The following is a 14,021-nucleotide window of genomic DNA, read 5'->3' as shown; positions in this document are numbered from 1 at the left end:
TGAACCTTCCAAGCGAACCTAATTAACTTTTTATCTAAAATACCCCTAAATCGGCAAAATCTTGACTTGAATCTATCTTCTAAACAGTTTTAAAACTTTGACATGTCGAAAGTAGACAGAAGGGAAATTTTGGAATAACGGGAGCAATTTTAACAACTTTTAACAGTTGATTCGCAAAATTAAATGAATTGAATGTAGTTTAAAGCTGCTGATACAGAATGGGGACTTGAGTATTTTATTTACTGTTTTAAAATGTTAACTTGATACTGAAATAGTCATTTATTTAAACCTGAGAGGCTTTTATACAATTTTTCTAACTAATGCACGAAACATTAAAAGCATCTAATAGCTTGGGGGATTTGTGGGATTTTCCACTGAGGTTGTTGGTGTGTTTTGCTTTTTTAAGACAGTTTACAATATTATTTGCACGTTTTACTGACTGACTATGCCATTTCTGTTTGACAAACACAAAACATTATAAATAACACTGAATAAACAGGTCAGTTTCTTGTTACCAACCGTTGTGTGTTATTAAAACTCACCTAATTCAGCTGGCTAGTTGTTATCAAGAGTACTAAAACCTTTTTCAACAAGAGTCTGACAACTAAGTAGGGGGGCTAAATAACTTTAAACTTTAACATATGCTCAGATAGGTCGGTATCGGCCAGTATCGGTATCGGATCGGAAGTGCAAAACAATATCGGGATCGGATCGGAAGTGCAAAAACCTGAATCGGGACATCCCTACCATAAACTGACAATATTTACAGTAATAGTATGATTTGACAACTTCTCCAACATACCAGAATGTTGAAACCAGAAAAATGTTTAGTTGGCACATAGCCTACTGTGTGTATGTGTATTGACTGGACTACATTTCTATGGGTCTGCATTATATATACTGTATATATATTTTTTTTAAAGTCATTATTTTTTTTTTTTTCAAACTGCATTTTTCCATCCAGAGTGAGGGGGCACACTTTAAATATATTAAAGTGAAATAGGCATCTTTGAGTGAACTTCGAGTAAAATTCAAGTTTCTTGAGGCTGGGCTGAGTCTTTTTTAGAAATCAAAATATGGTCACCCTAGTTTACGTCAAGGTTTCAGTTTTTTTTTTTTCCCCCGAAACATTTTTTAATACATGCACCCCCCACACAGACACAACCAGATTAAAGCTGTATTGCTCTGATGCCAATGAAACATTTAAGGTTTTATGATGGCAGAATAAAGCAAACACATACAGAAAAATAGCTGTGGCCATTAAACTGTCATATTATATATAGGCTTCACTGTTGGATTATATGCTTTACCATCATGAAAGCTTTCAGAGAAATCACACAGAGATGTCAAATAACGCAACATGATGATTGCTACATAAAGTTCATGCCCAGTCCCCTCATTCATTTCAGCCGTTTCGACAAGGTTAGAGCCACCGTCCGACTCTTTCACGTTCATTTGTAGCAGTTGTTAGCCGCTAGCGTTAGCCTGTGGCTTGGCTACCAGAAGAAAGCACTGAAAGCATCCTCTCCTGATATCGTGAGAACCAGTGAGGACAGCGGGTGAAAGCCCGTCTGGAACCCGCCAAGAGTTTACTTAATGTCGGGTGAAAGTTTGGCGAAACTAACTTAAGCCCGACTCCATCCCATTTACTTGTAGCGCTAGCAGCAAGCGTTAGCCTACCAGGCTTCTGTTTGATTGGCTTCCTGAAAACCATGTGATTTCATACGTAAGCACACTGTCTGCTTTCTTAAAGGGGAATGAACATAGCTGAACAACACAGCGTCAAAGCGGGATAAAAAGACTATATTTTCTTGTTTTATTAAATTACCGAATTTACCGACATGGTCAAAATTACGTCGGTCATTGTGAAGAATTTCGGTGATGGCAAATTTCCGGTTTACCGCCCTGTTCTAGTAGCAATTGATCTTTTTCTTAACACCCTGAGTTATATCCCATCGCAGAGAAGATATATGAATTGGTAGCACTACGCACAGTCGTGGTTTCACTTGTCATGGTTCCACTTCCCATCATGCATTGGACATGGCCTTCAGTATCATTTACTGAAAGCTCAACAAATACACTAGATGGCAATATTTAGTCACAATATACAAAGTCACAAGTCTTTCTATCCGTGGATCCCTCTCACAGAAAGAATGTTAATAATGTAAATGCCATCTTGAGGATTTATTGTCATAATAAACAAATACAATACTTATGTACTGTAAGTTGAATGTATATATTCGTCCGAGTTTTATTCATTTTTTTCTTAATGCATTGCCAAAATGTATATGATCGGGAAAAATTATCGGGAATGATTGGAATTGAATCGGGAGCAAAGAAAAGCAATCGGATCGGGAAATATCGGGATCGGCAGATACTCAAACTAAAACGATCGGGATCGGATCGGGAGCAAAAAAACATGATCGGAACAACCCTACTGAGTACACCTTCAGAACCGAATGTACGCATAGGCTACCAGCAATGATCTGCCCACATGGATGGTTTTGGTTTGGTTTATTTATATCATCAGTTCAGAAAACAGTTCAATTTCCAAAGCAGCTCACGCTACGGCGTGCTATTGTAAAAACCATGTGTCCACCAGGTGCACTAACTCGCACATCCGCTCCAGGCGCACCTTTGTAGTAAAATACCTAATGGCATTGGTTGTGCCCCCTGGTGGCAAAAACAATAACACAGTTTCAAAATAAACAAATCGATACAGTGAATTCATGCAGTGAATATAGCTTCTACACTGCATATGAAGGTGAATGGCTTCTCCTTGCTGGCGTTAAACTGGTCTTTTGGACGTCTGCAGAAGGTTGATCCATTGTTTACATTCTTTCCTCTGAGTTTTTGGCTTCGGGAAACATATGAAGACGACATCCTTCATATATCGCAATGCCTAGAGTCGTTTCCACAAGTTCCGTAGGAGAAGTGTTTACTCGGCATGTTTTTTTTTTTTTTTTGAAAGATTACTGGCAGAAAACAAGCAGTACTAACACAGGTAGTATGCGAGGGTGCTTCTATGTTGACCTACTTCCTGTTTACGGTGGTGGCATTACGCAGCCTTGCGGTCTAAAAATAGCATTCATGCGGTACGCTCCCGCTGCATGAATTCCAATTTGGGAGACATGACAGTTCAGACCGCCACCACATTCTGGAAAAATGTGGCCCAGATCAGATTTAAAAACCACATACGAAAGTGACCCAGATCGGATTTGAAATGGTCTTCTTCTATGAGACTTGTCCCGTTCAGACCATCAAGTTAATGGGTAACTCGAGTCGGAACAACACGAAAAAATCGGATTCATGCATTAGGACCTGCTGTCTGAACGTAGCCTAAGAGTAGCGTTACTTCTAAATTATATTACTCATGTAAAAGTACCGTATTTTCTGGACAATAAGTCATACTATTTTTCATAGATTGGCTGGGGCTGCGACTTATACTCAGGTGCAAGTTATATAATGATACTTGTACTCGAGGCGTGCCCCCTACTTGGGAGTTGATGCAGTTGTACAAAAGTGATACTCAAGATAAAGACATGAATGGCCTTGATCGTGAGATTGACAGTTTGTTTTGTTTATCGTTATCTGACTAACTGTTAATATGTTTGTTCTCTGTTTTATTTCAGCTATAACGTATAATGTTTGTGTTTGGTTTCTGATCAACTACCCAAAAGTTGACTTATTAAATTATTTTTTAAATATATATATATATATATAATTAAATGTTTTTTCCTCTTTTTGTGCATTTTTTTGGCTGGTGCAACTTAAAGTCTGAAAAATAGTCATCTAAAAAAATACTCAAAAAAAAAAAAAAAAAAAGTATCTTTAGTCAACAACAACAACAAAAAAATTTACATACTTATACTTTTACACATTCTTTTATTCGTATCGTAATGCAAGCACTTCTCTGCAAAGTGTTGATTCCGAGTCCCTGGTGACTAGTTGTTTTTTTTTTCATGGTATTTAGGGCAACACTTGGTAACTTTTCAGTTTTGGTCGATTTTAGCGACGCCGGTGGACAAAAGCCGTAGTGTTTTGCCTTATAGGCTGTATTGGGTGAGCCAAAATTGTGTTGGTTCGTTCCACTGAAATGGATCTACATGACCTCTGCATTGTAATTTGCATACGTTGCTAATTACTACCAAAAAAAAGTTCTACTCACGGTTTCCAGTCATTTTTTAGTAATTAGCGTTTTCGTGTCGGTCTTTTTTTCCCCGTGGCGCAGTGATATTGATACGGCGGAGTCGTATCGTCAGTGTGTGAAGCCATTTTAGGTCACGTGCACCAATAGGAGACGAGGATTGTTGCTATGCGCTTCTAAAACAAACAATATGGCGGCGACCGTGTCAAGCTACGACACGAGCGAAGATGAACAAAAGATAAGAAAACCGCATTCGGAATTTAGTCAAAAGGCATCGAAACGATGCTATATGCATCTCTCAACTGTCCAAGGGCGAAAAAGGGCAGGAATCTGGAAAAAACGTGCAGAGCCCGCGTGGTTGCGTCAGACAATGGCTTTCTCCCCAGGCTCCGTCGAAGGATCTTGCTGAAAATGCGTCGACTGGGATTTTTAACGACATTCACTACAGGTAAGCCACACGCACGCCTTTACTACAAGGTTAATTGTTATTAACTTATGCTAAAAAAATTCTTATTTAAACTAGTGTTGTAACGATACCATTTTTAGCCCAGATATCAATACCACTTTGTTATAAAATGTATACAGGGTACAGTGTGTCGAAAGTGAATCCATTAGAACTTTTATTGCATACCAGTTATGGGTGACAATGGTTAAATAAACCTTTTGGCTCAAGAACATCAAGCTGTAGTCAATAAAAGCCCTGATACTGACGTGGCAGTGATTGCTGTAAGTCTGCAGATAGATTTACAGTGTAAATTGCATTTTTTCACAGGAGGAGGCAACAGAACGAGGACTGACGTCTCTAAGGTCTCTGCAGCTCCTGGCACTAGTGTGTGTTCAGCACTCATTGGCATCCATACATTCACAGGTTGTGACTCTGCTTGTGCCTTTCATGGCAAAGGCAAAAAAACATTTTCTTTTGCACGTCATAAAAAAGAATACCTGACTGGGTTTGCAAAGCTGGGCAGCAGTTTTAAACTTGACCTACAAACATTTAGCACGTTGTGTAAATATGTGTGCCACCTGTTTGGCCAGTCATGTGCCAAAAATGATGCCAAATGCAGATCTTTCTGTATGGCCTCGTCAGTCTTGCCAGAACATTCTATTCACCCCAAACCTGATGCTCTGTACCAACATTGCAGGACAACAAACTATCAAGCAGCAATTATGAAACGTTGTCTGACAGTTAAATGTGTGCCCCTTCACCCATTGGGAATGGGTGGGACATTGAGGATGGGCAGTTGGCAGTGACATGGATGACTAAAAATCCTGCCCCTGATACTGTTTTGCAAGTAGTCAACTGTAGTTGAAAGGCAACCAATTGTGACACGGGAAGATGCTCCTGTATGTCTGCAAAACTTTCTTGTACTGATTTATATCGGTGCCAAGCATGTGAGAATGTTTCCAAAGAAACAGAAGACACTTGGATGGGATGATGACTTTGATGAAAGCGATTTTGAAGAGTAATGTTGTCATGTACAGTTTTACTATTCTTTTATTTCTATTTTTTTTTAATTCGTTTTTCAATATTTGTATGTGTAATAATGTGTATTTTTATAGTATGAGACACTTCCATGTTTAAATAAATGTCTACCAACAGTACCATACTTGAATGATTCCAACCTTTTGTGTATATACAGTGTGATTAAAAAAGGCTGTGCCAAAATCAAAATGCCATGTCAAAAACCAAAAACATAAAAAAAAAACTACATTGGACAGATGTAGGAAGTAAGTAGTAAGTTTAATTTCATGTTTTCATAGTACTCAAATATGGCCATCACCAGCAGCATGGACAACATCAAGTTGACATGAGAATTCTTCCCTCCCGCGTTGATTGTGTCTGTTATTCAATCTTTCATGTCATCAATATTTGCTGGAAGTGGTGGAACATACACTTAGTGTATAACATATGTTATGGGCCATAAAGATGGATAACGAACTTTGTCTTTAACATTCCAACACGTCCAGCAAGTACTGATGATGCGAAATATCGAACAACAGTTGCAATCAAGACAATAACTGCGACATGCACACGTTTGAGAGGAATTCTCATCGTGGCTTGATTTTGTCCGTGCTGCTGGGTGTGCTCACATTTGAGCACTTGTGAAACATGAAATAAAACTTGGAAGTTATCTTCAACACGTGTCCATCACTTCTTTTGTGATGTCTTTCATTTTTTAAGTATCACCTTATGATTTTGGCACATTATTTTTTTGATCACCCTGCAATTTTTTTTGTCTTATTCCATTTTTGCCATGATTCACATTTAGGAGGGTGTGGTAGCAATTGGGTTGATTTTCAGCTATTTATGATCATGGCGTGCATTTTTTATTTTATATATTTCATTGCATAGTAGGTTGTGATGTTTTTAATATGACACATAAGCCTTTAGCTTAATTCAATATATATTTCATTGTGCTGGGTGCAAATCATTAATGTTGAAGTGTTTCCTTCAAGAAATTAGCTACATTTCTCATTCTGAATTCACCTATGTGTATACTAAGGCACCAATACTTGTTTCAAATGTTTGGTAGATGTGTTTATGACATTTGATAAAGATTTTGTGTTGCCAGAATTAATATAACACTTAAGACAAGCAAAAACAGAAACACTAGATCTGTATTTTTGTGTATTCACATCAAGATACATTTCTGGCTGGTGACTAAGTTAGGAAGGTATTGGCTTTGAAAAAATGCATTGAACGCATAGATCCAGCGTAGTGGAATGAAATCCATTTTCTAAGCACTTTTTCCATGGTCCCAATAAAGCCATATTTCCACAAGCTTGTCCATTCGCAGCACATCCTGGTCAACTCTAATCTTTTAATGGACGACGGACTCATAGAAGTAGTTGTAGCTGTCAGTGAAGAGTGTTTCAGTTCTGAAAAACACGCACACACATATAAACCATGTGAGAACTGTTTCATCCATATCATATTTACATAATCTTCCAATCCAAATTATATAGGCTTGTCTATTCTGCCATTTTTTCCTGAATAAAATTATCAAATAGGTTTTTGGAACTACAGTTAAACAAACTAAATACTAAGTTATTTGTCAATCTAAACTTTTTGCTCAAAGTTAACAATCTAACATCATAATAATGACCGCTACAGCCCAGAACTCACATTGCAAGTCTTAACTTCATATGTGATCTGACCAGAAGCCCCCCAACTCCCATAGTTATTCACAACAAAAGGCGTGTGTGTGGCTTACCTGTAGTGAATGGCGTTAAAAATCCCCGTTGACGCATTTTCAGCAAGATCCTTCGACTGAACCTGGAGAGAAAGCCATTGTCTGACGCAACCACGCAGGCTTAGCAAGTTGACCGCCGTTTCGGCCAAATTCCTGCCGTTTTTCGCCCTTGGACAGATGAGAGATGCATATAGCATCGTTTCGATGCCTTTTGACTAAATTTCAAATGCGGTTTTCTTATCTTTTGTTCATTTTTGCTCGTGTCGTAGCTTGACACGGTCGCCGCCATATTGTTTGTTTGAGAAGCGCATAGCAACAGTCCTCGTCTCCTATTGGTGCACGTGACCTAAAATGGCTTCACACACTGACGATACGACTCCGCTGTATCAATATCAGTGCGCCACGGGGAAAAAAAAGACCGACACGAAAACGCTAATTACTAAAAAATGACTGGAAACCGTGAGTAGAACTTTTTTTTTGGTAGTAATTAGCAACGTATGTAAATTACAATGCAGAGGTCATGTAGATCCATTTCAGTGGAACGAAATCTATTTTCTAAGCACTTTTTCCATGGTGCCAATACAGCCTATTAAGGAAGACTGCGTTTCCCATGAGTACCAGCGCAGTGTTTCTCATGAGGACCAGTGCACACCCGCACAGTGTCGCATAATCATCAGTCAAACAAAAATTTATCTCCAGGTCGCCTGCAGATGGATTTAACAACATTTCTGTTTCCAGCAGTTGTGTGAAGGATCTATAGTAATAAGATAATGAATAGAGATGTCCCGATAGATCGGCATCCCGATCGATCGGGTCCGAACACGTCATTTTCAAAGTATCGGAATCGGCAAAAAAATATCGGCCATGCCTTTTTTTGATATATATATTTTTTAATTAAATAGTTTTCTAATTGTATTTAACGTTACAGACATAATATGTTACACTTATCCAGAGTCTTTAGTTTAGGCTTAAGGTAGGGTTATCAAATTTATCCCTACAACGGCGGTAATTTTTTAAAAAATGCATTACGTTAAAATAGTTAACGCAATTAAAGCATGTGCTGTATGACCCTCTCGCGCATTGACGCGCTTCATCTGTTATGGCGCTGTTTAGCCAATACAGCGGGTTAAAAGGCAGCATACAATGAGTAGAGTGAATTTTGGCAGCCTTTGGAGCCCTAATTTAATTGGCTATAACCTTACAAGCCTTCTCCCTATGATTGGTAATATCATGGTGAGCAATGTGGGGAAGCAAGGTAGCAGATAATCTATATTTTAACACCATGAATTTTATCCCATCGCAGAGAAGATATATGAATTGGTAGCACTACGCACAGTCGTGGTTTCACTTGTCATGGTTCCACTTCCCATCATGCATTGGGCATGGCCTTCTGTATCATTTACTGAAAGCTCAACAAATACACTAGATGGCAATATTTAGTCACAATAAACAAAGTCACAAGTCTTTCTATCCGCGGATCCCTCTCACAGAAAGAATGTTAATAATGTAAATGCCATCTTGAGGATTTCTTGTCATAATAAACAAATACAATACTTATGTACTGTATGTTGAATGTATATATTCGTCCGAGTTTTATTCATTCATTCATTCATTTTCCATGCCGCTTTTCCTCACGAGGGTCGCGGAGGTCCTGGAGCCTATCCCAGCTAACTACGGGCAGTAGGCAGGGGACACCCTGAACTGGTTGCCAGCCAATTTTTTTCTTAATGCATTGCCAAAATGTATATGATCGGGAAAAATTATCGGGAATGATTGGAATTGAATCAGGAGCAAAAAAAAAGCAATCGGATCGGGAAATATCCGGATCGGCAGATACTCAAACTAAAACGATCGGGATCGGATCGGGAGCAAAAAAACATGATCGGAACAACCCTAATAATGAATCCAACCGTCACGTCAGGGCAGCGGGTGAAGTTCGCCGCGTTGAATCACATTAAGCAGCAGGGCACCGTACTCCGGTGAAATGCCGATGTCACACCCCCGTATCAGTGTCCTACATTCGGCTTGGACTCCAGGAGACTCCCATGGCTGGCTGGAGCCCTGGTGGCCATTATTCTTGTTTAATACTTTTATGCCATTGGCGTAATCAGCTGCCACTCAAACACACCGGAACTAGCGTTGAAGTTGAATCTTTGTGTCAAAATGATTCAATCGAAAAAAAGTGCCTTCAAAACTTTTCCCACTTCCAAAAAAAAAAAAAAAAAAAAAAGTGTGTTCAAAACTTTTTCCACTTTGAAAAAAAAAAAAGACTTTAAAACTTTTTGCTTTTCAAAAAAAGTGAAACTTCGATAAAAAATATATATATTTCAAATAAAAAATATATATTGGCAAAAAAATATATTTTTGCAAATGATTTTTTTCTCTGATTAAAAATAGTTTTTTGATTAAAGCAACTTTTATTGCGATTGAATGATTTTGAGACAAATGTCCTACCCCTAATATGGCTCAAACCCAAAAAGGATTGCTTCAATCAAAGAAAACAGTTAGAATGAAAAATAAAGTGTTCAAATGCGAATTTCTGAGTCTTTTTTTTTTTTTCACATTCAAACCTTTATTTCTACGGTTGAATTTTTAAAAATTTTTGATTGAAGTGATTTTTCTTTTGAAAATATATATTTTTTTGTTTGAAGCAACTTAATTTTTGATTGAATAATAAAGACACAAATATCCTAGCCAAAATGTGGTCCAAATGCAAAATTACATGACCTCAATCAAAAATGGTGTTTCAATTAAAAAAAAACTTGACTTAAATTTAAAAAAAAAAAAAATTCAATCAAAGAAAAATAGTTTTCAAATATATTTTTTTGAGTTTCAAATTTATTTTTGCATTCAAACACATTTTTTTTAAATTGAAGTGACGTTTTCTTCGATTGAAAATATATATTTTGATTGAAGCAACTTTTTATTTGATTGAAGCAACTTTTTTTTTGATTGAATAATAAAGACACAAATCTACCTCCATACAATGTTTTTAGACAGCAGTGGCCTCCGTGGAGTCCTCCCATGAACACCGTTCTTGGCCATAGTTTAACATATAGTTGATGTGTGCACAGAGATATTGGACTGTGTCAGTGATTACTGTAAGTCTTTAGCAGACACTCTGGGGCTCTTTTTTACCTCTCTCAGTATTCTGCGCTGAACTCTTGGCGTCATCTTTGCTGGATGGCCACTCCTTTGGAGAGAAGCAACAATGCCAAACTTTCTCCAGTTGTAGACAACTTCTCTGACTGTCGATTGATGAACATCCACACAGGCAGGCCCAACTGGGACAGAGTCTCATCGAGGAAGTGTCTCAGAAGGCCACGCAGAAGCTCAGTGAGCACTTGGTCCGCTTCCTGCTTTACACTGAGGTACGGTAATCTTTGTACTTTTAATAAAACCGATCTGACATCTTGTTTTTCTGATCTTCAGATCAGTTACAGCTTGCAGCGCCTCTCCGCCCTCAGCATTCAGAATTTATACGTCGGACCCCAGGCTACATCGGAACTTTTGCTCGGCGCCGGTGCCACGCCGCTCTTTCCGGATATGGAGGCCAAGCCGGATCCGGTCAAGGGAGGCCTGCGCATCAGCAACTTCTTCACGTATAATTGCCTGACTGTAAGTACACTATTTCCCCCCAGTGCTGTATGTGCCTGGTGGGCCACCAGGCATACCCATTGATTTGATCATAAACAGTGTTATTTTCAAGTGAAGCAGAGCTATCATAATTTTCTGATTCCTCCGTCACCTTCAGGTCCATTATCGCCACACAAGTACAGTGGTATGAAAAAGTATCTGAACCTTTTGGAATTTCTCACATTTCTGCATAAAATCCCTATCAAATGTAATCTGATCTTTGTCAAACTCACACAGATGAAAAAAACAGTGTCTGCTTTAACTAAAACCACCCAAACATTTATAGGTTTTCATATTTTAATGAGAATAGTATGCAATCAATGACAGAAGGGGGAAAATTAAACAAGTGAATCATCGCATTTAATATTTTGTGCCCCTCCCCTTGTCAGCAACCAGACGCTTCCTGTAGCTGCAGATCAGTCATCGATCAGGACTAATCTTGGCCCATTCTTCTCTACAAAACGGCTGTAGTTCAGTCAAATTCCTGGGATGCCTGGCATGAATCGCTGTCTTTAGGTCATGCCAGAGCATATTTATAGGGTTCAAGTCTGGACTTTGACTTGGCCACTCCAGAACTTGTATTTTTTTTCTTCTGAAACCATTCAGAAGTTCATTTACTTCTGTTTTTTGGATCATTGTCTTGTTGCAGCATCCATCCTCATTTTAGCTTCAACTGTCTCACAGAAAGCCTCAGGTTTTCCCGCAAAACCTCCTGATAAACTTTTGAATTCATTCTTCCATTAATGATTGTAAGTTGTCCAGGCCCTGAGGCAGCAAAACAGCCCCAAATCATGATGCTCCCTCCACCATGCTTCACGGTGGGGATGAGGTTTCGATTTTGGTAAGCTGTTCAATTTCTCCTCCACAAATGACGTTGTGTGTTACTCCCAAACAATTCAATTTGGTTTTCTCAGTCCACAAAATATTTTGCCAAAACTTCTGTGCAGTGTCCAAATGCCTCTCTGCGAACATTAAACAAGCAACAATGTTTTTTTAGACAGCAGTGGCTTCCTCCATGGAATCCTCCCATGAACACCATTCTTGGCCGTAGTTTTACATATAGTTAATGTGTGCACAGAGATGTTGGACTGTGCCAGTGATTTCTGTAAGTCTTTAGCAGACACTCTAGGGTTCTTCTTTACCTCTCTGAGTATGCTGCGCTGAACTCTTGGCGTCATCTTTGCTGGATGGCCACTCCTTTGGAGAGAAGCAACAGTGCCAAACATTTGTAGACAACTTCTCTGACTGTCAATTGATGAACATCCAGACTTTTAGAGATGGTTTTGTATCCTTTGTATCCCAGCTTTATACAACTCAACAATCCTTGACCAAAGGTCTTCAGACAGCTCTTTTGACTGAGCCATGATGCACATCAGACAATGCTTATCATCAAGACATTTCTTACCAGGTGTGTGTTTTATAGTGGGCAGGGCAGCTTTAAAGAAAATAATCAGTGATTGGGCACACACCTGACTTAAAATGTTTGGTAAAAATTGGTTTCAATTGCTCTTTAGGGCTCCTTAGGCAGAGGGTTCACTTATTCTGTCATTGTATGCTTTCCTCATTAAAAAAATTTGGGGACCAATAAATGTTTGGGTGGTTTTTGGTTACAGCAGACACTGTTTTTTTCATCTGTGTGATTTTGAAAAAGATCAGATCACATTTGATGGTGTTTTTATGGAGATATGTGATATTCCAAAAGCTTCAGATACCTTTTCATCCCACTGTACAGCATTAGGTGCTGTCTATTCCTTTAAGTTGACTTTTTCTTTTTAACAAACCCAAGATGTTTAGCAGGCTTACCAGTGTCTCGCGCATCATCCCGCACGTGTAACACCTCAGGGTCGCTAGCAAACACGCTGGTGGGATGAATCACTATTCCCTGCTTACTCTTCGTATGGAACACCTGAAGTCAAAAGTCAAACAGCAACGCTCAAAGGAACTATCAAAACAATATGACGGTAGGTCCCGACCTGCTCCGTGTCCTTGCGTGTGCCGTTGTGCTCGTCCGGCAACGCTAGCTGGGGGTAGAGTCCCCGACAGAGAAGAAGTTTGAGAAGCGCCTGTTGGCGTGATGATAAATCTTGGCTAGCGTTGACCGCATCCTGTAGATCTGACACGTTATGGCGCAGCTTGAACTTCACTTCCTGTTGGAGGAACGACCAACAAATGACACATGTACTAAATAAAACTTTTTTTTCAATTTCCCTTTATTTCCCGTCCACTTTTTTGGGCGCCAAAATGGGGATTTTAAAACAAAAAAAGAAAGCCCCATTCATTTCCAATGGCAAAAATATTTTATATTTACAATTTAAAATGTATTTTGTCATTTGTTTTATCATTTATACGAGAAAATTTCAGTAAATCCAGGCGCACAGAAGTTGTATACAATTTTTGCCAAAAACGTGGTTGTACCAAAATTTGACAAAAACTTGCCCATTAATTTCCAATAGCCCCATCCATTTCCAAAGGGAAGAAATGACCCGCTATTAACAGGAAGTGACCTGAAAAAGCCACTAACTCTACAGGTAGTGAACAATGAGCAGGAAGTAACCCAGAAATTAACTAAAATCGATACAAAATAGCCCCCAAAAACCACAAATTTAAAAAAAACATTGAAAAACACAAAAACACACAAACAAAATGCCATAAACAGAAAAAACAACAAGCTGCAGAAATAATTGGCAAAACTGCAACATAAAAACAACACAAAAATAACCACGCCCCCATAAGAAATGGAAAAACCACAAAAACCTACAAAAACATAAACCCCCAACAAAACCAGAAAAAAAGAAACAAGAAAATCACTCAAAAAAATGACAATATACCGTATTGATCCTAATATAAGACAGTGTTTTTTGCATTGAAATATGCTAGATGGCGCCAGATATCATTGAAGCGATGTTCTGTCATGACAGATCTCAGCTACTCTCAAGTTTAACCAGTTTGCATTATTTCATTGCAATGTTTCTCCTTATTCAGATTTGTTTCAAGACTACAGTTACAGTTAGACTTCACTTTGATGGTTAATGCAGTTATTGCAA

The 14,021-nt window shown here is 38.6% G+C and overlaps 1 protein-coding gene across 2 annotated transcripts in view; it reads right to left on the bottom strand.

Moving 5' to 3' along the window:
• The window catches only part of LOC130911156 (probable ATP-dependent RNA helicase DHX34), a 69,531-nt gene that overhangs the window by 34,993 nt on the left and 20,517 nt on the right, over positions 1 to 14,021 (bottom strand). For both annotated transcript variants that reach the window (XR_009061982.1, XM_057828925.1), the window contains exons 9-10: positions 12,951 to 13,124; positions 12,781 to 12,883 (exon numbers count right to left, since the gene is read on the bottom strand). Coding sequence is in view for 1 of the 2 variants with exons in the window: in XM_057828925.1 (XP_057684908.1) it covers positions 12,781 to 12,883; positions 12,951 to 13,124 (277 nt within the window). In the remaining variant the exon portion in view is untranslated. The remainder of the gene's footprint in view (positions 1 to 12,780; positions 12,884 to 12,950; positions 13,125 to 14,021) is intronic.

Source organism: Corythoichthys intestinalis, unplaced genomic scaffold, assembly GCF_030265065.1.
Source record: "Corythoichthys intestinalis isolate RoL2023-P3 unplaced genomic scaffold, ASM3026506v1 HiC_scaffold_23, whole genome shotgun sequence".
Lineage (NCBI taxonomy): Eukaryota > Metazoa > Chordata > Actinopteri > Syngnathiformes > Syngnathidae > Corythoichthys > Corythoichthys intestinalis.
This window is presented reverse-complemented; position numbering and strand designations above follow the sequence as displayed.